General features: G+C 36.8%; 1 protein-coding gene across 1 annotated transcript; it reads right to left on the reverse strand.

Annotated features, from left to right (window-relative positions):
* Positions 1–62: 62 nt before the first annotated feature.
* LOC144432910 (hepatocyte growth factor receptor-like) lies at positions 63–25,859 on the reverse strand. The gene is made up of 21 exons (XM_078121214.1): positions 24,897–25,859; positions 23,928–24,113; positions 23,320–23,481; positions 22,276–22,385; positions 19,955–20,090; positions 18,723–18,916; positions 17,916–18,048; positions 17,558–17,694; positions 16,924–17,097; positions 16,068–16,176; positions 15,202–15,531; positions 14,729–14,902; positions 13,960–14,266; positions 12,907–13,020; positions 11,538–11,651; positions 9,844–9,924; positions 8,917–9,098; positions 8,589–8,698; positions 2,312–2,474; positions 1,604–1,740; positions 63–1,367 (listed from the first exon to the last, which is right to left on the reverse strand). The coding sequence occupies exons 1-21, from the start codon at positions 25,857–25,859 to the stop codon at positions 1,202–1,204; spliced, it is 4,182 nt and encodes a 1,393-aa protein (XP_077977340.1). The 3' UTR covers positions 63–1,201.
* Positions 25,860–26,449: the final 590 nt, after the last annotated feature.

A 26,449-nucleotide genomic window follows, 5' to 3' on the forward strand; every position in this document is an offset into this window, starting at 1 on the left:
TGACAAGTCTCACGAAGTGATATTTTATTGATTTATAGTAGATTCTGGAAAATGCAATAAAACAAAAAGCTGTAAAACTGCAAAATGTCCTGGTATTCACAGTTATTAATAGTGATAATATCCTCCGACGTCTGCATTTGACATGAAGCCATTCCTACCATGTTTGAACACGAGGTTGTACACACTTTCATAATTTCGAGTTTTGAATGTCAAAAGCAAAGAAATGCAAGTTTCTTCTAGCTCTTTCATCTACATTTGAGTAGTTCGCGTAGGACATGCAAATGTCGAATATAAACTTACAATACGGGCAAATACTCGACTAAATATTGAAAAAAAATCTAGTACGTTAAACTACTAGATTAAAATACAAAAATACAGGAAAACTCAAAACATCCATCGACTTCAAAGTTGGTAACTATGTGAACTACTATACCCTATACTCGTTCCACTTATAATTACTGAGTAATTATTAATGAAGTAGTACTAATACTCCTAACTAATAATGAAGCCAATTCCTTTTTAGTATCACAGCAGAAAATACTCCCGATCAGTAAACACTGTTACCAATTAACCCTCAACGTTATAATTCTCTTGATTAAGATGAACAACAATACTTAACAATTTTGAACAGAAAGTGGAATCTCATTTCTAATTACTAAAATAGGACTTTGAAGACAAGCATTATTTGTTTGTCGTTTATCTGCGAATGTTAAAACAATGTATTTAAAAGTGTACTGTCAGATAGTTTCTTGGGTGAAAATATAACTTTAGAAACAAAGATATACAGCCAATTACGAAACATTCTGAAGATATTAATTTGATACATTAAATCATATATACTATGTTGCCATCGTCCCTTTTCCCGAATATATGTCGTCAAATAGGAACATATGTACTCACTGCAAAAATATATAAACAATTTTCATTTTTTATTTTAGAAAACTATGATTCAAATTGACGGATTTCTATTGATACAATATTTAAATGATACATTCATTTGGTGTAAACCCTAAGACTCGCATTTCGGTGGGTGTTGTATTTTTATTGATAAACAGAGACAGCGGTAAGCAAAAAGTTCATACAAGTGTCACCCACACGTGATGTTGCTATAGTGGTATGAGGTTATACATAATATATAGCATGGGTGTAATGAACTTGGCGTAGTCAATAATTAGTCCAATAAAGACAGACCGTAAATAACTCAATCAGAGAGAGCCATATAATGTGGACTTTGTACAAGTTGCAAATAATAATTTTCGTCGTCTTGCTCTCCATTACTTAGCAGGTCTTGTAGTTGTTGGCATATATCACTAAAGTCAGGACGCTGAGAAGGATCTTGGTGCCAACATTTCAGTAAAAGTTCATACCTGCAATTATACAAATGTCGATATTACAAGTCTATCAAAACTGATGGTCTTTTGACAATCTACATTAATTATGGAAACGTGGCCTAAATATAGGTACTTCACATTCACCCTGATTACTTATGTTATGAAAAGAAAAAAATGAATAGACATGACGTCATCTTCAGTAGTTATCACGTAGCAGTATATTGTGAAAAATATTGCTTTATTAAACAATCATATAATGCTTTGACACTCACAATACATCAGGGGCATATGCAGGCTGAGGTAGTCGTTTTCCTTTCTCAAGATAGTTAGAAATGTCCCAGGAGTCAACACTGGCATAGGGCAACTCTCCTCTTGTCAGCAATTCCCACACTAAGACACCGTACGACCACTGATAAACAAGATGCATTGTCATATTGAATTACCTATGGTGAACACATCTTTTGTAGTTGTATACATTATAAATCAAGTCAAATTGATTTTTGGGTCCGTACCCAAACACCAGTGCCCTCAACGGCGATCATGATTTAAACCTGTTATTGCAATAATAAAATCGACCGCTGATTAACATGTTCAATGTCTTCTTATTTGTACTTTAACACTTTTCAGTGAATAGATTGTGGTTAACTGATCAAAAAAAGATGACTACAGTGACAAACTAGTGCAGTTTTAACGTGGCGACAGGTTCAAAGTCAAGGTTTTGCTCAAGATTTAAACTTGTCAGTATTCAACCTACGGATATTGTTGACCACTAATTAACAGATACAGTGGCTTTGTATAAGTAACTGACCAATTATTAGTGAATATATATTAGGTTACCTGCTAAAAGAAATTGTTGTAGCTAGTGCAGCTTTAAGAGCGGCTCTAGTTGAATTTGGAGAAGTTTTGAACCATGGTAAAATTCTGTAGGTTAAGGACAGCACAACATCAACATCATATCCATTCGTAATTGAGTTACCTACCACGTCTGTCTTCACATTGTATATATTGTTCGTAATACTTTCCAATGGCATCCATCGAATCGGTAACTTAGCCTTTTTATCTTCACTGGCGTAGTACTCTCGTTCATAAATATCACGTGATAATCCAAAATCAGAAACCTTTATCGTTTCTGACTCATCAACCCTGGTGAAAATGTTGTTTTAAAAGTGAAATATGAATTCAAAGAATTGATGATACGTCAATATACCAATTAAAATTGCTCAGAGGCGCTGTACAATGCTAAAAAAGGGCATAACCAGATTTAAACTGAATGCCTTCCGTAAGGAATTTCATGATTTATGCAAGAAATTTAGCTTATATCTGTGATTCGTCAAGTCCCAATGAAAGTTAGTTGTCAAAAATGTTGTTGAAATGCCCGCCACGGCTCCTATTCTCAGCACAGGAAAGCTTGCCATCCTCGACTTCATTTGGCTTTCGTGATCCCCTACATACCCGGGATATGGCATGTGCGTGTTGAACTTCCTTCTGTCCCACCACGAGTTTACACATTCCTTTAATCACTACGGGAATATTGTCAATATTTTGATGAGGGGCGCGCCCTCACTGTACACTAATTATAGAGGTCAATGTATAGGTCACCATTATTGATACATTGTCACGAAATTTTTTTCGTAGGCTAGACGATCCTTGGTCTATTTTCCATATTTTGACCACACACATTTGGGTATAAATTATAGATTTACACTTGATAAATATTTGAGAGTGTATTTATATCCTGAGATACAGAGCTAGATAAATGATAATGTACAAGCCTTGCAATAAATAGCGGTAGTTGCGATCATATCGAGAGAAATCGGAAAAGAACACCGTAAAAAGGAGACGGTTCGAGGTCAATATAATACTTCCTAAACTTCTGATCGAAAATCTAAAAAGACACAATTTCTCTTTATTCAGCTGCGCATTAGTGTGTGAAATTTGAAAACGGGAAAGTCCATATTTGACGAAATTGAAACGATGATTTCACCTGTCTGTGAACTCTGCACTCATTGTAAACATATTTTAAGGCCAAGAAAAAAAATATTTTCTGGTGAGTATGAATCACTTAAATACCCTGCCTCTGTCTTCTTTTTTCTCGTGTTTGGCCAGCCAATGCAGAGTGCAGATCCAAGGGAAACACAAAATAAGGTTAGCACGTACGAAACCCCTGAAAACAGAGTCTTTCTCAGTGTAGAGCCATGTAGAGCACGAGTATAAAGTTGGCGTCAGATTCAGATTCAGATAGCATCATATTAAGTGTCAGAAAGCCTCAGATCCGAATACACTCGACGGCAGTGAAGCAGAATCCTTCCCTGTAGTCTCAATGGTATTATTTCAGGTTTGTGTCTGTTGGGTGTCTTCGGATCTGAGGCCATCTGACGCTCAATATAACGTTCATAAGATATGAACACTACCTGAATCTGGATCTGAATCTGACGCCAACTTTATACTCGTTTGATCGATTAATTACTCAAATTGGTCATTAATATTCATCGGATTATTACCAAAACCTAATCAGTTCCTGCCATTACCCTACGGAACATGTCTATGAAATTTTGTTTGAATTGATGTATTCGTTTTTCGGAAATGGTGATACAGACACACACACGCACAGACACAGACTTAATAAGTATATTATAACCTTCCTTATGGAAGGTAAAAATGAAATTATCAGACATAGACTTGTTTTAAAAGATGAGTCGTGGATTTTCATTTACAAGACTGTCAATTCAATTACAGTGTCTGAGTTCACTTGAAAACATCTAAGGCCAAAAAATAAAAAAATAAAAAAATAAAAAAGCTGTTCAATGGGCCCGATGACCCATATTATGGCAATCTCATTTTTTTTATAAATGACGAGAGAAGTCTCGTTCAATTTGTAGAGCTAAGCCTGCTATAGTTTACATGTCAAGAAAATGTTGTGCGCCCTCACGTGGCCACAAATGTCAGTGGATGATTAGCAAAATGGCAGCCGACACTACATATCTGTCGATAACAGTGATCGAAAACAGACAGAATCCTTTGATTCACAGGAAGATATGTGGTCCTTTCCATACTACGATGACTTTTGGCGATGTTTTTGAGAAAGGTATGTGAAAATTATTATCCTATTTTGCTCATGTCGAACAGTGAATGTATCCGGAGAATGTAGATTCAGAACATGTGAGTTTAGTCATACTGTACTAATTACTATGCGGTCAAGACTCGAGCTAAGCAGTACTTCAAAGTATCAAATAACTTTGCATACGATTGATTTTATGAAAATGACCTGTACAAAAACAGTGGTCCCATGAACCTTGTTGTATTATTAATTTGTAAAGAAGTGGCCAAAAGACTTGCAATGTCAGCATTTGTGAATAAATTAGCACTATCAAAAGTCATGTAAATATTCAGAGAAAATATAAATATACAGGATGTGAGAATGATGTAAACACAGTAAGGCTTGTCAATAAATATATCCTTGGGGTGAACGTTAAATTCATCAAAAACGACTCTTGAATTTAGAATCCATATTGGTAATATTTTTTATGAGAATGGGTTGAGTAAATTGAAGGTTGTTGGATATCTACAATATGATATAATACAAGCAAACTGTGCTGCTCTCAAAATGAATTCCCTCACCAGAATAATAAATTGTTTAAAATCAAGGAGCATACAGATGTACTTTGATATAATATACAGTCTTATATACAACACAATTATTCCTGTCTACTGTTACTAGTGTTATTAACAGTTTCATCCTGCCATCTCATAGTACTTGGCTCTTGGCTAAAAATGTGGTCTTTATTATTCCTATTTTGACAGTGATAACTGGAGTACCAGATGCTGACAATCTGAAAGTGAACAGGTGTCTATTTGTGGTTCTGATGGTACCAAGCCTAATGATGTTGACTTTGATTGTTCTATAGCTGTCTGCTAGAATTCAATTCCAAATATGTCACCTATCATATGCATAAAAAAGAAATGATGATGAAGGAACAGCAGAATGCCTTTTCTGTGATGATGGGTGCTCAAAAGGACCAGCAACAAATGGAGACAGAAATGAATTCCAAGACTAGAGTCTTCACAAATGTATGTTGATGTATGAATGTATTATTGACCTTGTTGATCTGTGCACAGAGAAGAACATTCTGTTCCAATGGAAGTTCATCACAAGTGGAGAAAACTTTGTTTCTGTTGTCAAAAATGCCTTGTGGCTTTTAGATGCACATCATGATGAAGTTATATGTCGCTGTAGGCTTCCACCAGCCTTGGATAAATTTCATGGCAACAATGACTATAAAGCCAAGAAACATTCAAAACCAAAACTAACAGTAGTAGATGGTATTTCTTCTGCATTACAACCATTGGAAGAAATGATGATGATGCCCTGGCTTGCAAAGACAGCGTACTCAACACTGAGAAGCTGGTTGGATGGTATCATAGCTTCATTTCTTAAGATGAAGTCACATAGATTGCAAAATGAACTATAGCCAGAAGCAGCGCCATATGTCCATGGAACCTGTATGGCAACCACAGTTCAATAGTGACATATACACAGTTGATGCACACTCCTCTGTTACTGATCCACAATATCACACAGTGGAAAGAGCACTGAGACTCATCCCAGTGTACAAACCGATAGATATTTTGGATTTTGCACCTCAAGATAGATACAAAAGGCTTCACTGGTTCGAGAAGATTCAACTATCATTTCCAATAATTCTTTACAAGTATGGTCATGGCAATTATCTGGGAACCCTGACATGGGCATGGAGAATTCCAGTGAATATAGAAGATAGAAAGGAAGGAGAGACAGCAAGATTAACAGCAGCCTTGATTGCTGATTTACCTACATATGCAACCAGATGTATGCGCCATGATTTCCTTAGTCAGTGGAGTGCAGCAACTAACATAGCAAAAAGCTTGCTAAGAAATATGTACAAATCAATGGTATTGGATGCAAGTGCAGCAAATGACAAGAGAAAACTAGAAGTGGATAACAGGGTGCTGGAATATTTGCTGAATCTTGATGATCTTGATGTGATTTATGACCTAAGGAAGATGAATGGTAATCCAGGAGGTACAAAATTCGATGATTTCCGGAATGAAATGGATGCCTATTTCAATGAATATGAAGCTCAGGTACAGGATTGAAAACACAGCCAATACTTATACATGCCAGTGGCTATATCTGTTGCTGATTTAAGAAACAGAATAATAGAACGTTTAGAGAAGAATGGGAAAGACACAGTGACAGCTATTCCAAGTGTACAGTGGACAAGGCTGCACTTCACACCAAAGAATCCATATCTGAAAACTGCAAACCAGGTACAGGTAGATTCAACGTTAAGTTTGCAGTCCAGTGTCGTTTACTGCGAGCTGAACATGAAGACAGCAAGTTTACAAATTTTCAGTCCAGATTAATCAAAGAGTTTGCAGTAAGACACAATGAAATAGTGTTGATGTTAAACCTAGATGACAAGGCAGTTGTTACAGTTGGGGAGCCAGGTAAACCAACATCTATTGGTGTAAGAAGTCACAATCAGTCCATCACAACTACAACAACTACCCTAGCTGCACTGGACCATGACTTTCATGTAGCTGGCATCATTCCATCAGTGACATTTATTCCCAACATCCCAGACAGCATTGTTGATTCCTTTTTTGATGGTAGAGTGTTTGTCACTTGCACTTGCAAAGAGAGGGTATTTCAAGCATCAAGTCCCCTACCTCATGCCACTGAAGTGGTGAGTATCTTGTGGCATAATGGCTACTGTACAGATGGAAAACTGGCCAAGCCAATATATCTACAGTATTCAGATGGTGGTATTGATCATCTCACAACAAGGCTTGCTACACAGTTGTCAACTCTGTGTATGTTCATTGCCTTTGACTTAGACATGGCAGTAATAGCTAGAACATGCCCTACTCAAAGTTGGGTAAACCTTGCAGAAAGATGTATGAGTCTCCTCAACTTGGCTCTCAAGAATGTAGCTTTAGAGAGAAAGAAGATGTCAAAAGGCAATGAGAAGTTGATGAAGACAAGATCCTGTGTCAAAGATGTCAGAGAAGCTGCAGAAAGAAAACCAGGGTTTGCTGTTGCCTATGAAGAAAGTATGGCAGATGTTGTAGAACAAGTAGAATACTTGTTTTCAAGAATGAAGCTGAAAGAAGAACAGCTAACCATCAACAAACCCGCTAGTGATGATGCAAGAGAAGGATTGGCTAGCTCTCTCAGAATCATAGAACAGACTCCAGTTGACATTAGCACAGTACAGAAAAAGATCTCAGAAGTCTAAAGAAGTTAGCAGACTTCCTGTCAGTCCACAGCAAGGCAAGTCAATACATCTTCCAACTGAAGAAATGTACAAACCCTGACTGCAATTATTGTACAGTCCGTCCACCAAGAGCAGTAAATTTCCAAGATGTACATTGGATTCCAGACCCTGTGCTTAAAACCGATGCAGATGGACAGCATTACACAGAGTTCAATGAAATCTATGGCAAGGACACAACTGATAAAGACAGACCATCAATCCTATCAAAGGCAACGAATGAAACTGACAAAGTAAGAAAGGAACCACTACTTCCTGGAAAGGTGAGATCATTGATCGAATGCAAGGAATGCAGAAAACCAAGATGTATCTATGCTAGAAAGAAGCTCTCACAAGAAGAGATGATGAAGATAGAGCGCACCAAAGAGATGTATGAGTATATTTGTGGTAACAGTCTCTTTTCTGAGGGCAGTACTCTGCATGATGCTATTGTGATGAGACAAGGCATCAAATGTACCAACACTGTGGAGACGGCATACTACTCGGCAACAACAGTTACACTTCAACCATGCTGCATACACTGTGGAGGGAAGGATGCCTTACTTGGTCCTGATGATGCATATATGTGTGGCTTGAGAGACAACTATGCTGTTGTACATCCATTATGTATAACATGTAAAAGTGATGGAAAGGAAGCAGTAATCAGACAGCCAAATAATGTAAACAAGAGGATTAAAACTAAATGACAGAACTACACTATATCATTCTACAAAACCATGATGTGTGGCAAAACTGTGTATGTGACTATCCGTATGGCGTAATACCCGTAAATAGTTATATTATCATGTACAAAGAGTTTGTGTTAGCCAATCAAAAAAAATTCGACCTACCTACCCAAAGTGTTGAGCATGGTTGCCCGTTGAACAGCTTTTTTTGGGCCTTATAGTCAAAGGACAATTGGTTTCATGTAAGGTTGTATTCATGAACGATGATATTTACTCACATGCAGTTTCTGGCAGCCAGGTCACGGTGGACAAATTTCAAGGAAGCTAGGTATGCCATCCCTTGAGCGACATTCAATGAAAACGTAATGAGCTTGCCCAGAGTAAATTCCTGTTGTTATGTGAAAAAATGAGAGCTTACATTATGTTTAACTTCAATTGTCCACTCACGTAGCAGTATTCCTTTCGAACTTACTAGCTCGGCATCACTAAAACTTCTCTGGAGTGAATGCACTGTACTCGTACTTTATGACTTACATGCAATATGTTAAATAAAACACCTTAATTTGTCACTTTCACGATTACAATGTGAACCGTACGCATACTTACTCTATCTGTTATTTCTATGTATGACTTCAAGTCCCCATATTTCATGTAAGGTAATATAATAAGAGGACTCTGGTCTTCATCAATACATACACCAATCAAACTCAGCACATTAGGATGATCAAAGTCTTTCATCATTATACCTTCCTCCAAGAATTTACGTACATCGTCAATGTTGGTATTTTCTGTGAAAGGTAAGATTGTTACATCATCAGTAACTGTTTGAGAGTGTGTGCAAAGTTCATGAAAATATACAATTGAGTATGGCTGCACAGTACAACAACGATGGATGTGATACTTAATGTAACGGATATATAATTAGCGTAAATTACACAGATCAGACGTAAGCAATGTTCACTAAAAATCAATGTTGGTAAGTACTTATCATGTACCTGATCCTATGGAATACAAAACTGCTACAGATTTGCTTCTTTACTTGCAATATCAAGTTTAATACCCAATTGTCTTAGCTATGTCAGTCACTTTAAGACTTGTTGTTTTGTTAGTTTCGTGGTGATGATTCTAGAAGTGGTTTGATTACACTATTCACAGTGATGGTGATGGTGATGGTATTTGTAGTAATATCGGTCAGTGTGTTGGTGCATTGTCCTAGTGGTATGGTGTTGTTGTCTCTAGTGGTCCTGGTGGAGGTGGATCGTTCGTTATTCACAGTACTGTTCCCTTTGGTTGTGGTGAAAGTGATGCATTATTGCTGTTGTAGTTTTGTTGTATGTTTTGGTGTTGTATGTAGTGGTGGTACGGATCGATGTCACGGCACTGCTATACTGTGGTTGTGTGTTTCTAAATTCTGTCTGTGAATGTAAATACCTCCAACTGTACCATGTACCAGTTTTCGATTCTTACACTATCAAACGTTTCGACAACACTAACAAAACCGGTTTATATGCTAATCATTCTGTATGCACTTACTTTTGAGTGATTTAACGGCAACCTGTCGAATGTGTCCATTCTTGTCTGTAAATTCTCCCAATACCACACGACCAAATTGTCCTGTCCAACATACAAACAAATTTAAAACCTCCCTCGAACATTATATATTAGTTTCAAGTATAATTTACTATTTGGCTACAAAATCAAGCACATAAAAGCCTTTTACCCCAAGGTCTAAACCACAAAACATGGTCAGATTCTGGCGAAATTCTTTCGATTATGTTTCTATACGTCTACATAATGGTGTCCTGGTAGATACATTTGTATAATGCGTGCAAGTATTTCACGTAAAAAAAATGTTCTTCAATGTCAACTGAGCTAGGAAACTACAAGAAAATACCGTAATATATGTACATGCTATAGAACCTACTAAAAGCTTAAGTTTTACATTTATTTATCAAATTTAGGTGAATTTTTAATCCAGGTTTTCGTGATGGCATTGCTTCGGTCTGAATAAGATTTCACTATAGCCATTTATAAACAGAGTTCTCCTGGTAATGACGAACTATAAACTCACCCTTGCCAAGCATATCGTTACTCAGTAATTGAAGTATACCATCCGGTAATGACGAACTATAAACTCACCCTTGCCAAGCATATCGTTACTCAGTAATTGAAGTATACCATCCAGTAATGACGAACTATAAACTCACCCTTGCCAAGCATATCGTTACTCAGTAATTGAAGTATACCATCCAGTAATGACGAACTATAAACTCACCCTTGCCAAGCATATCGTTACTCAGTAATTGAAGTATACCATCCGGAAATGACGTACTATAAACTCATCCTTGCCAAGCATATCGTTACTCAGTAACTGAAGTATACCATCCGGAAATGACGTACTATAAACTCACCCTTGCCAAGCATATCGTTACTCAGTAATTGAAGTATACCATCCGGAAATGACGTACTATAAACTCACCCTTGCCAAGCATATCGTTACTCAGTAACTGAAGTATACCATCCGGAAATGACGTACTATAAACTCACCCTTGCCAAGCATATCGTTACTCAGTAACTGAAGTATACCATCCGGAAATGACGTACTATAAACTCACCCTTGCCAAGCATATCGTTACTCAGTAATTGAAGTATACCATCCAGTAATGACGTACTATAAACTCACCCTTGCCAAGCATATCGTTACTCAGTAATTGAAGTATACCATCCGGAAATGACGTACTATAAACTCACCCTTGCCAAGCATATCGTTACTCAGTAACTGAAGTATACCATCCGGAAATGACGTACTATAAACTCACCCTTGCCAAGCATATCGTTACTCAGTAATTGAAGTGTACCGTCCAGTAATGACGTACTATAAACCCACCCTTGCCAAGCATATCGTTACTCAGTAATTGAATTATACCATCCAGTAATGACGTACTATAAACTCACCCTTGCCAAGCATATCGTTACTCAGTAATTGAAGTATACCATCCGGAAATGACGTACTATAAACTCACCCTTGCCAAGCATATCGTTACTCAGTAATTGAAGTATACCATCCAGTAATGACGTACTATAAACTCACCCTTGCCAAGCATATCGTTACTCAGTAATTGAAGTATACCATCCAGTAATGACGTACTATAAACCCACCCTTGCCAAGCATATCGTTACTCAGTAATTGAAGTGTACCATCCGGAAATGACGTACTATAAACTCACCCTTGCCAAGCATATCGTTACTCAGTAATTGAAGTTTATCACTTGGTATCAAAGCATCCTGTACTTGTAGACGTAACCCTTCATCCAACTGTTCCGTGATGGTTTCTTGTTTGCCTTCGAGAGAAAAAATATTCATATCACCTAATCTATATACATATACATCCATTCATAACATGTATTATCATGAAACTGATATTTGTTTGAGAACAAAAAATGACTGTATTCTAAATATGACAGAACCCAATGACGTGCTTGTGACCAGAGGGTCTCAATTGGAGTTATTGTACGTCAAGTGCATCCTGTTATGATGGATGCTACGACCATACCTTGATGAACATAGTGATGTGGTTCATGGATAGTTTTTTTTATCTTACTATTATTATGTGAATGTTTTGAATACACCATAATTATTTTACACTTGATATGGGCGGTATATTCATTGCTGGGTCAATTCTGTCAATTTGTTTGAACGTTTATCCACTCGCCTAACCATCCATGATGTTATTTATGCAATATTCGTCACTTTTGTTGTAATGACTAACTATAAAATCACCCTTGCCAAGCATATCGTTACTCGGTAATTGAAGTGTACCGTCCAGTAATGACGAACTATAAACTCATCTTTGCCAAGCATATCGTTACTCAGTAATTGAAGTGTACCATCCAGTAATGACGTACTATAAACTCACCCTTGCCAAGCATATCGTTATTCAGTAATTGAAGTATACCATTCAGTAATGACGTACTATAAACTCACCCTTGCCAAGCATATCGTTACTCAGTAATTGAAGTATACCATTCAGTAATGACGAACTTTAAACTCACCCTTGCCAAGCATATCGTTACTCAGTAACTGAAGTATACCATCCAGTAATGACGTACTATAAACTCACCCTTGCCAAGCATATCGTTACTCAGTAATTGAAGTATACCATTCAGTAATGACGAACTATAAACTCACCCTTGCCAAGCATATCGTTACTCAGTAATTGAAGTATACCATTCAGTAATGACGTACTATGAACTCACCCTTGCCAAGCATATCGTTACTCAGTAACTGAAGTGTACCATCCAGTAATGACGTACTATAAACTCACCCTTGCCAAGCATATCGTTACTCAGTAATTGAAGTGTACCATCCGGTAATGACGTACTATAAACTCACCCTTGCCAAGCATATCGTTACTCAGTAATTGAAGTATACCATTCGGAAATGACGTACTATAAACTCACCCTTGCCAAGCATATCGTTACTCAGTAATTGAAGTATACCATCCGGAAATGACGTACTATAAACTCACCCTTGCCAAGCATATCGTTACTCAGTAATTGAAGTATACCATCCAGTAATGACTAACTATAAACTCACCTTTGCCAAGCGTATAGTTACTCAGTAATTGAAGTTTATCACTTGGTATCAAAGCATCCTGTACTTTTAGACGTAACCCTTCATCCAGCTGTTCCGTGATGGTTTCTTGTTTGCCTTCGAGAGAAAAATTATTCATATCAGCAAATCTATATAATGCATTTATAACATTTATGCAATATTCGTCACTTTTGTGGCTATCGGCATGGTCTTGTTGCTTGGCATATGTTCATTCACTTTTTGGATGTTTATCCACTTCCCTATTAACCATCCCTTTTTACCTTTCCAATGCACACAGTCATTTGGATGTTGTTATGGGCGTGGTCTTCTTGCTAGGCATATTTACAAAGTAGTAGTAGTAGTAGTAGTAGTAGTAGTAGTAGTAGTAGTAGTAGTAGTAGAATATTTTATTAAAGTGACATGGGGTAAAGTATGACACATCTACAAAAAGTTACAATACATGACCTCCAAGCCAAATGGGCTTACATGTACATGACACCTTGGTAATGAAATGCAGCCAAGAAAAAGTTATCAACAAGACAAAAAAAGAGCATGCGACTATTTCAGTAATTTGGTTATATTTGAAGGGTGCAAGCTTTAAGTTCCATACAACTTTGTAATCACATTCACGTTCAGGGCGCACATGTCTCAAAGCTTAATGGTGTAACTCATAGTTTAATGAGTCATTTGCATGTATGTATTAATGGGTTTCAATGTTTCAAACTCAACATAATTTGGTACATACATTGATGATAACAAAGTCCATGTGCCATATAGTTTGATAATGTAATTAGTGACTAGGCTATATATTTGAAGAGTGCAAGCTTCAAATTCTATATAATTTGGTACATACCGGGGAGCATGTCTCGTAAACCTCATTTATGACAGACAGACAGACAGACAGACAGACAGAGTCAGTCACATACATACATACATACATACATACATACATACATACATACATACATACATACATGTAAACATACATTTCATTATGCCTATAACACCAATGAACCACAGTTCTGTTGTAGTAAAAAAAATACACTTTAGAAATACCTTTGTCTTCAGGATAGAGATAAACCGTGTCCCCTTCCGCTCCATTTGGAGACGTGTACGTCACTGACTGATGGGGTCCAGGTATTTCATAGTCGTTATCTTTCAGTTTCGATACTCTGTACTTGCCTTTCTTCCGTTGTCCTCTGTCTCGAAGAACAAAATAAATGACCACAGCAGCTAGAGCTATGACCACCAATAGAATGACACAAACCGCAATTGCGATAACCCATCCTTGAATACCCGATGAGGCTGACTGTTGGTATTCTATGTATCCAATGTGATAGACTGAACCTGTACCAACTTTCACCTGTCAAAGATAAGTGCAGACGATACAGCACGATGAACAGTTATAAATAGAGAGCTGACGATAAAGCACGATGAAAAGTTATAAATGGGGGGGGGGGGGAGACGATACAACATGATGAAAAGTTGTGATTGGCATGCAGACGATAGAGCTGGATGAAAAGTTGTAAATTTAGGGCAGACGATCCAGCAACATCTGTTATCGTGATCTATCGTGGTTTTGCCGATATATAACAAATGCATCTAGATCTGTGACAATCATACGCATATTTCTGTGACTGTTTGTCATTACGTAGTATATTAGTAGCTTCGTACCTTTACCTACTGTCTACCAGTTGGATACATACAAGGTAGAAAATCAACTGGCTACACTGGTCGATAAGTAATATACCATTTTGCTTTTACAATATGTAAAGATAGCGCCCCAATATATTGCAATCCGTTCTTTTGAAGTAGATAAACTTACCGAAACGTGTGGTAAACCATGGTCGGTGGCATATATATTTCTGATTGGAGGTTCATCCTCTGGCGGTTTGCATGTTAGTTGCGTGCCATACAGAGAGATTATTGGTTTGCAGAAGTCTACTCCAACTTCAACTGTCATGTCTTGTTTCATCGCACCACAGTCAAGTCTCTCTCCCTGAAATGAACACGTCAATAACAATCTCAATATGAGTTGCAGTCAAAACCATCCCATCCCATCTCATTTTTAGCAGGTTACTCAGTTCAGGCTCCGATCCTAAGCTCCTTGCATACAACATAAATTTCTCAGCACACGCACACGCACGCACGCGCGCGCGTGCACACACACACACACACACACACACATATACATACACATACACATACCAACCATCCTCTCCACTATCACTCCATTTCCAGTGTAATCCTGCCTTTAAAGTAAAGCTCTCTTGTATGTACGATGAACTATTTATCTACCTCTATTACAAGATACTGGTCATCTTCTGGATTGAAAGAGGTGATATTACTGTCACCAGCAAACGTGTAAAACACTGGATCCCTGGCTACTGTTAGGGTGGTATATTGCTGGTCTAGGTATTGATCGATGTATGATGGAAGCCAAGCTTCAACACCGTCCATGATAAACCCAATTTGAAATTCTACCGGGTCTCCACTGGCAGTGCGTGTAACAAAATAACACTCCTCATCATCAGTACTACGTTTAACCGTAGACTCTTCTAACGTGGCGGATATATTGATTTCTGGAGAAGGACATGTCATTGACGTAGCGTTCCATACTTTGCAGTCCTGGGTTACAAGGAGACAAAAAACATGGTGAAGTGGGAAACTGAAAAATATGCAAATTCCCCGATCAATATGCAAAACTTGCTGTGATTACATATAGCCGTAAGTACTATTACATAGAGAGGACTTACTCGTAAATTCAGAAGAACCACTGTGCAGTTCAATCTCCATTTACACATTCATTTAACATCTACATCGATAATCGTTTTAATACCACGAACAGTACGCTAAGAAACACAACTTTTGGAATCGTAGTCTTCAAGCATGAATGAAATGTATTACACACACACACACACACACACACACACACACACACACACACACACACACACACACATGTAATATGGAATCATGGTGACACTCTTTAGTGTACCGAGGTTGTGAGGGTTTTAAGTTAAAAGAAAATTGAAGTTGAATGGTTATTTTGTGCATCACTAAACATATATTAATTTTGTATGTAATATAAGTTCGTTTTTTGTAAACTTGTGTGTCTAAAAGTGGGATTGAAAATGTGATAATATGTTCCAAATCAAACTTACATTTTTGAATTCATCGACAAAGCTGCTATTGATAGACATCACAACAACGAACTGTGGTCTTGCAATGGAATCTAGATTCGTACCAGTTATGTACTGGATCGCACCCCCGCTGTTAATATGAACAAAATTATTCACATAACATTATTGTTTTCATGTGTTGTCAGTAGTAGTAATGTATGCTTTTAAAGTTACTGTCATTCTAATATTTGCATATTGGATAGATAAACTGTGAATTGAGACGTGCATAACGTAATGCTATTTATGTATACATTTGAAATTCTCCCTGACTGTCATATGCTGCTTACATATTAACTATAAGTCAATACAACAAATACCATGCTCAAAATGCAAGTTCCTGTAACACATTAGTACACATTATATGTTGAAATTCCTAATTTATCAAGCCTCACATTCATACAAGCAATTGTTCGATATATTTCTCCTCAACCCCCCCCCCTTCCCCCTAGTCTGTCGTAAATTCTGCTCATTCCTTTAAGTTATGCACAATTATGGCCACCACATTACTGTATACCTATACACAACAAATGTTATTTGTAAACATTTACTTACAATTATGGCCACCACATTGTTTTATCGCCATACCCAAAAAATGTTATTTGTACAGATTTACATACAATTATGATCACCACATTATTGTATACATACCCAACAAATGTTATTTGTAAACATTTACTTACAATTATGGCCACCACATTGTTTTATCGCCATACCCAAAAAAATGTTATTTGTACAGATTTACGTACACTTATGATCACCACATTATTGTATACATACCCTACAAATGTTATTTGTACAGATTTACGTAGTTTTGGTCACCACATTACTGTATACCTACCCAACAAATGTCCTCAATGGATAGATAAGTTCAATGAACGGGTCTTCTGTGTATATATATCGTCGAATCGATTCCACTGTGTACTGTCCCTCGTATGTGATAGTCACGCGTGAATCCATGGGATTAGGTACGCTTCCCGTGATACAAAACAGACGCTCATTGGTGGAATAGGCCCTTAATGAGACACGGCACAAACATTGAATAATTGTTATTTGTAATAGTTAGCTTAGCTTTGGAAGAAAAGAGTTGTAAATCTCTTAATCTTTACATTTGTATATGTATGTGTACATCTATGGGTAATTAACTATTAAAATCCTATCGGTGTACTTACATATGTATCAGGCTATTAATGTTCATTCTATATGTCAGTGTCACATTAAAGGACCCATTGTCAATCCTGAGTGAGTGTCTCGACACTTCTCAACGTGTACCTGTGAGCGTGTTACATGGTGAAAGTCATCTAGCATAATGAGCATCACATTAAGCAGACCCCTATTCACATGCAGATTTGGCCTTTATCCATCATTTATATGTCTCGTTCATCGTTAAATGCACAAATATTAAACAGTGCTTTATATATAGTGGAGAAAAATCAAAATGGGCGAAAGTAAGAATTGCCGCTGTAGTCTGTTACCTGCGTAGTTGACAAAGTACCCCGGCAATGGTGATGTTGATAGAATTGCCAGTGAGCAAATGTTCACCGGTTATTTCCAACAGTGTTCCACCAGACTCTGGGCCTTTTGTCGGCATGAAGTTTCCAAACACGGGGGTCTGTAGAGAGCCAGGATAAGATGGAAATGTGTAAATGGTACCTACAGCTACATATAAATACCATTAACCTCCTTCTATTCATGTACATGTATATCTGAATGTGCTACACTAATTGATAAGTGTTTGCGACAATGGAACTCTGCTCGTCATTGCCCTGAGTTAACAAAATACACATATAATATATATATATACCAATTTCTAATGTCTCATTATCTACTCACCGCAATTTTGAACTTCTCCGTCGAATTAAGCCAAAGGTTGATGCCGTATGGGAAATCATAGACTAATACTGATACAACAGTTTCATATTTCTCCAGTGATTTCGGTACCCGACACCGAAATAAGTAACTGTAACTGACATAACACAAACAAGACCGTTAGTCTAATACACGCACTCATGATGTAAAGGGGTGGAATCGATTAGATGCTGCTCAACTATCCATAACCCCCTTTTCGGATATCAATATATTTATATATAACTGTATCATCAGGACATTGTATCTTATATTTCTCGGAATAAATGAATATTAAGTTATAAGTTAAATATTAACTACACACACACACACACACACACACACACACACACACACAAACAAACAAACAAACAAACAAACAAACAAACAAACAAACACAAACACGCACGCACGCACATTATACATACATACATACGTACATACATACATACATACATACATACATACATTATACATACATACATACATACATACATACATACATACATACATACATACATACATACACATTGCTATATGATGAATATTGGTGAATTGGTTCGGTATGGAAAGGATGTTGGTCATATTGGGGAGCTTGACTATATATATGGAGAGAGCGGATTGAAAACGATTGCAATGAATAGCAGGAAAATGTGAGGAAGCATTCACTGTTTAACGGAATGATATAACACGTCCCTGCAATCGACTTGAAACTTCTTTCTCATGTATATTTATGGTAGCACTTCTTTTACTCTAATAATAGTATGTCATATATAGCTCCATAAAGGGCCTTACCCGGAGTTAGATGATGTCAAACCAAGCTCTGTTTCATTGTAACCAGCCGTCAAAAGCTCCACATCATCACACTTTCGTATATCACCGATGTATATCAGTACAGGGGTATCAAGATATATCGGTAATGACTTCTCACTAGTGATATTTACAGTAAGTTCGGTTGAACTCGAAAGTAATCCAGCATCTGGGGAAAACTATAGCAGAACAAGATGAGAGATGAAATTTGATTTGATTTGGAAGACAATTCATTCTCTAAATGTGATAGAGATATTCAAATGGCACAATCTGAGTTTATATACTGTTTTAACGATTTATAAGTGAAAAATACTAAGTTCACATAAAATCTAATAAATCTAGTATTATATTCATGTTGATGCATGTCTTCGATGGCATTAAAAGTTGTTTTCTGGCATTATATTGTTACAACAGTTGATGAAATAGTAGGGATTCCTCAACATTGTAGTATACTGTACTCAAGTCATCGAATCCCATGTCATTGAACAATGTGGCTGATGAGGTTCTGTCAATAGCACGTGATGAAGATTATACAGGTAGGTTTGAATATGTAGCAAAGATTACCCTAAAACACGTAAACACCAAGTTTATACCCCTTTAAATATTGTGTGTACAACTTCAGACGGTTTGATGATGAACTCTAACTATCTCGAAATGACCCCAGGCCTCTACAAGTAAAGCTAAAATGCCTCCAAGACATAAACGAAACGTTTTACTGTATAATGTTCCAACGTGACACTCAGACCAAGACATGATGTTTGATATATCTGAAACCACTACTAATATTACTATAGTGACTTGACGGCATATTAGTATATGGTTAATAAATGATTATATTCTTAAGATTAACAAGTTGAATGTAATCTCTGACCACTAACGTATTTTTAGTGGTCTGAGATGTAATGTATAGATTTTGATACTTGAAAATAATTTTAGTTTTCACATAATTTATATTGTAAGTTGTTGTTTTCCTTGTATTGTCTAACTTTACATTACTTTGTGATTTTGGCATTCCCCTCCTGCCCCTGTGACATTGGTTAGTGTTAGGGTTAGGTACTTTAAGATCAGAACATATCGATCAAATTACTGCTGACAATCATACAGTGTATCAATTGTTAAGCGAATTAATGGATAAACACTTAGTTATGTTAAAACATTCAAGAAATGGAAATAATGACATACAGTAACGTGTTCCAAAAATATGCATATGGTCTCACCTGAACCCAATATTCACCAACAAGATCGATGTATACACATACAGGACTAATTACAAAACGCCCATCCTCTCGATAAAAGGAGGACGCATCTTGCTGTAACCATTCACCACTCGGACAGAGTGCCTCCAGTGTACACCTATATATAGTCATACAGTCAAGACGGTGTGGATCAAATAAAGAAACACGTGTACGCACGCACGCACACACACACACACACACACACACACACACACAATACATTTCCTAAATATGATTACAATCATGAACATTTCGAAAGTTTGGGAGCCAAACATACAAATCAACCTATTAGAACTGCACTAGCTGTAACGGGAATATTTTTATGAAAATGTTTTGTTAGAAAAAAAAACTTACTCGTAATGTCGTACACCGTGAACATTATTGAATCACCTGTGCCTAAACGTATTTTTGTAGCTGTATACATGATATGGTACGACAAATCATTTTTTAATCAGCATCTAAAAATTAGCGCCCTCAACGGCGATCACGATTTCAACCTGTTACTGAACTATTTACGGATAAGATCTACCGCTGATTAACATCATAACATGTTTAATGTATAATTATTAGTATTTTAACAATTTTCAGTGAACAGAGCATGGTTGTGTGATAAAAAAAATGATATTACAGTTACAAACTAGTTCAGTTTTAACATAGCGACATATTACTAGGGTTCACTCATGACTTAAATGTATCTCTACATATTGATTATTAACTAACATCTGCAATGTTTTTTATGAGTAATTCACCAATTTTTAGTGAATGTATCTTTGGTTACCTGATGAAAAAACGGCACCAATGGCGTTGTACCACAACTTTAGTAGTTAATGCATCATTAAAAATCATCAACTTGTCTGACCATCAATTTTTATTTTTGCAGTATATTTATATCATTGCAATGTTGCTGTGGACGTGGAGTAGTTGCTAGGCAAATATACCCATTTGCTGAAAGTTTACACATCCAGCCCTGTTGTTACCTTTGCCATATTCACCACAATTTCACCGTTGTTATGGGCGTGGGTTTGTTGCTAGGCATATGTGTGTTTACTTTATGTATACGCCATCATTTGGATGTTGCTATGGACATGGTCTTGTTGCTAGGCATATCTGCATACATTTTTTAAATGATTTTTTTTCACTTGTCTAGTAATCTTTTTGTTACCAATGCATTACACACCACAATTTGGTTCTTGCTATGGGTGTGGTCTTGTTTCTAGGCATATGTATGTTCACTTTTTTGTATATTTATCCAGTTGTCTAACTATTCCCGTTATCTTTGCAATATACACCATAATTTGGTTGTTCTATGAGTGTGGTCTTGTTGCTAGGTATATATATGTTCATTCTTTGGAACATCTATTCACTTGTCCATTAATCCATGTTATTATCTTGCAATACATACCATCATTTGGATGTTGCTATGGGCGTTGACTTGGGCATATTTGTGTACATTTTTAACGTATATTCACTTGCCTACCCATCCCTGTTATCTTTGTAATTCATACCATGATTTGGCTGTTGCTATGGGCGTATTTCAGTTGCTAGGCATCTTTGTATACATTTTCAATGTTTATTCAATGTACGTTTCATGATCTTAGCAATTTAAAACAGCATTTGGCTGTTGCTAAGGTCATAGTTGTAGGGATAATTATTGTGTCAAAATATTTTGAATAATATCTGCAGAATAACACGTACAGAAACTTTCCCGCCAAACTTCAGCCCAATTCACTGGGTATTTTACGAGCTATAAGTTTTAGACCAAAAAGAGATTTTTTAGACCAAATTTGCATATCACTTATGGAATAATCATGTCATGAACAATTCTTCATTCACACATCCCTAAGAACATTGCCACCGAAATCCAAACCAATCTGTGCAGTGGTTTTTGAATTTAAGTTTTTTGGCCAAATCTTTTCTCCAAATCACATGTGTGATGCGATCATTTTGCTTTGAACAAATTCCCGATTAGACACCCAAACAAATGTCACCCACCAAATACCAAAGTTGGTCCGGCTGATTTTGACATTACGTTGTTAAGACAGACCGACAGACAGACAGACAGACATACAGACAGACAGACAGACAGACAGACAGATTGACTGACAAACGCTTTACCATGCCTATTGTATACTAAACCTCCGTCCAGTTATACTAAAAATGACAAAGTTGCATGCATGTATATGGGCATACGGATTCCAGCCTGCCTGAATACTTCAATGTGACTTTACGTGCGTGTACATGTGTCCTGATGAAGGTTTACAAAATAATCAAAATAAATTGATACACGTATATCTATTAGGTACCTTTTTTCTTGACGACACCATCCACAATAGGGGTCAGACACACAGGAGGAGCAGCCTAAATTTACAGTACAGTTTGACGAAAGGTGTTTCGTCACTTTTGTCGATCGTCCCTAGAATCAATCGTTTTACAATGTCATTAACAAGTTATTCTGTAATAGGTCATTTCGACGTCAGAAACACCCTGATTCCTTGATAGGTATAAGTCTCACTTGTAGGCGTTTAAAACCTTCAATTGGTGATGCTCTCGTGATTGCCACGTTGTTTTGACTTTAAAGATTTTATCAGACAGCGGGAGTAACAGCCAATACATGTAATATATTTCAAACGATGAACAATTATTTATGTATGTCTGTATATATGTCGTTCTGTTCCATTACATTCAGATATATCCAGGTGTTTACCTAATATGTCTAAAGCTTGCCGATAAATACCTTGATAAAGAATTTTTATTCGAAACGTCGGATTTTACATCTATTTATTCACAAGTTCCATATGCATTTCTTTGTATGTATGTATGTATGTATGTATGTATGTATGTATGTATGTATGTATGTATGTATGTATGTATGTATGTATGTATGTATGTATGTATGTATGAATGTATGTATGTATGTATGTATGTATGTATGTATGTATGTATGTATGTATGTATGTATGTATGTATGTATGTAGGTAGGTAGGTAAGTAGGTATGTATGTATGTATGTATGTATGTATGTATGTAGGTATGTATGTATGTATGTATGTATGTATGTATGTATGTATGTATGTATGTATGTAGGTAGGTAGGTAGGTAAGTAGGTATGTATGTATGTATGTATGTATGTATGTATGTATGTAGGTATGTATGTATGTATGTATGTATGTATGTATGTATGTATGTATGTATGTAGGTATGTATGTATGTATGTATATGTATGTATGTATGTATGTATGTATGTATGTATGTATGTATGTATGTATGTATGTATGTATGTATGTGGGTGTGTGTGTATGTATGTATGTATGTATGTATGTATGTATGTATGTATGTATGTTGACTTACCTCTGGTAAGACGTGTGCGTCCTGTGATTCTGATGAGACTCCCTCCAATATGAAGTTGTGTATGCTGTCTGGATGTAGTAATAATTGTTTGTTGATTCGTGGACAAGATGGCGTATAATCATTCAACTGCGGTAAACTGCCAGGACTTGATGAAATTAACCTCTAATAAAAACAAAAATATAACCTACGATTAAAAAAAAAGAATTTATGAACAACAAATAAATAGGGAACTTGCAATCCAGACTGAGCATGCTCAGACGCAAAGGACTATGTGATTATCTGTGGTTATCGTAATACCTAATCTGGAGCTACCGATAAAATAATCCACCCAGAATGGTCAGGGTGACTATGAATTGATTATTTGTTGTAACAAACAATGTAACATTATTGTTTACAATGCTAATTCATAAGTATTTATTATCACATTTCCCATGATGCAACATTCAACATGGCGGGTTTGCAAGTTCCCTATTCTAATACAATAGGTTTAAACACTGAAGTGAACAAGATGACTTTTACGTCTTCTGTTCAGGAATCGAAAAAAAAATCAGGCACATTTAAACACAACCAGGTGTCTGCAATATACTTAAGCTAAATTCATGTATTACCTCTCTAAAGTATTCGCCATCACTGTAGCTTATAATTGAATGCTTCCCAGTTGTGATGACTTCGGCAATCTTTGCTCGGTCGATATACATCACAGCTTCACCAAAGAGGGGTATACCTCCAGCCAAAGGTAAAGCCGGCAAATCACCAGGTATTCCGCAAACTGCATCACTAGCTTGTATTTGCTCCTTCAAGTAAAAAAAACCGATTGAAATGGGTGAGGTCGTTCCCAGTATGGGTCATCTTATATCAAAACAATCATGTATCAATCTCATTACAATCGAAAAGTTTAATTAAACCACGACGTTATCATCGTAGTAATAAGTATGACATCGTCGTCAACATAAAAAATTTACTCTGGTTTGAGAGAATGTCTATGTCTAAACCTTATATGCTTCAAGTCATTTCCTAAAGACAGCAATGAATGTGTTTGTGGCCAACATATCATCCATTGATAGTGGATTGACTGAACGTTTCTTTATCAAACTACATGCTATCACAGATCTAATATAAGTAACGATATAAGTGATATTATAGTACGTTGACGACTTCATATTTAAGAAATATGTCATAGTTTAGCACAATTTAAAATGAAATTATGACTATAAAGTACACAGTGTTGCTTTTCGTTTGTCACTATGTCAGTGCGCATCTGTCTGTTAGTGTCTGTCATTCTGTTTCACCCTCTATCTCCATCCCTCCCTTCCCCCCCCCCTCTCTCCCCCTCTCTCTCTCTCTCTCTCTCTCTCTCTCTCTCTCTCTCTCTCTCTCTCTCTCTCTCTCTCTCTCTCTCTCTCTCTCTCTCTCTCTCTCTCTCTCTCTTTCTCTCTCTTGTGGTGATTCAAATTGTTATTTCGCATGGTACAAAAAGGTTCTACAATATCTAGATGTTCACAATTACTCAAAATGTTACTTTGAAATGTACACATAACTTTACTTTGCATTGGAGATAATATTTCAATTAGACTCACATTTCGTGGACAGAGAACGTGTCTGGTTTCTGGAGATGCAACCGTCAGGTTTCTACCATCAAGACATCGCTGTATGTTATGTTGAAAAGCAGCCTCTACACTGGTCATTGGTACAACACATAAAATTTCCATGGACATAATATAGTAGAGAACATCTTCACCTTCTGTGTAACCAAGACTTTCCGCCATACTTTGACTAGCTTGTGTCATCTGTGCCCACGTTACAACACTGCTTGGGATGACGTCATTTACCCGAGAAATGAGTCCCTGTCGACATTGTAATGGTATTTCCATGTACGATTTAAATTCACTATCTGACAGACAAACGCGGGAAATACGTGCTATGGGTCCAGAATTCGATTCATACGTACCAATGAAGTATCCGAATCCATTAAGACTGAATCCATACACAGTGGCGTCTGACGTATTTACGACTGTGTTTGTGTACGTTGACAAATACAGTGCCGATGACCCCTCCTTGGATTCGGGTGATGATAGTAATTTCAAATAGCTATCAGTTGTGGACATGGTATTTCTACTCGCAAATCTTGGTGTTTCGCAAATACGAGACTCAACGAATTCAGGAGTAGTTGCTATGTATAGAATGTTCTCGTTTTCACTAGAAAAGAAGGCTGCAACGTCTGTACTCGTTGGGGTACACGCATTTCTATTCCAAATGCTTGACACAATGCAGGTAGAAGAAGTCTTTTCTTTTACGGTGAGAGTGGCCAAGTCATAGGGGTAACACTTCCCATTGTCATAAACCTTATCACCACACAGAATGATCTCATTTTGATTGTAGTCGATTATCATAAACTTAATAGCACGGTCAATTTGTATGGAAATCAGTACCTCTAGGTTTTCATTAGAAAGTTTATATACGATTGAACTTCCCTTTCGATCTACATCTTCAGCCGTTAAATAAATGTCACCGGTATTTTTATCGATAACTGAGTACTGCATCTTACCTGGCACGTGTGTATTTGTGACGACTGTCTGTGACATACAAACCGAAAAGATCCCAAATAACAGAAATATATAGGTTGACTCCATTTCAAGGCACGAAAAGGTGGCATGTACAAATGTAAACTCTCTTGTGTACCGTTGCCAAGATTGGAAGTAAACGATCACATCAGATGTCCAACATAAAGCATCTAGAATATGTAGAAGGGAAAGAGTACTTAAAAAATAGCGCCAATGGCGTTGTAGCATAGCTGTACAGTTTTTAAAATGTTAACCCACATGCTGAGCCGTGATAGGTATAGGTGTTCATGTGCTGAATGACTCTCCAGTTGCCTTTCCAACCCTGTTATCTTTGCAATATACATGTTGCTTGATATATTTGAATACATTTTTGAATGTTCGTTCACTTGTCTATGAATCCTTGATGCTATCTTTGCAATATACGGGATCATTTGGCTGTTGCTATGGGCGTGGTCTTGTTGCTAGGCATATTTGCATACAGTTTTTGAATGTTTATTCATTTGGCTATTAATCCTTGTTATCTTTGCAATATACATGATCATTTGGCTGTTGCTATGGGCGTGGTCTTG

This window comes from Glandiceps talaboti, chromosome 1, assembly GCF_964340395.1.
Source record: "Glandiceps talaboti chromosome 1, keGlaTala1.1, whole genome shotgun sequence".
Taxonomy (NCBI): Eukaryota; Metazoa; Hemichordata; class Enteropneusta; family Spengelidae; genus Glandiceps; species Glandiceps talaboti.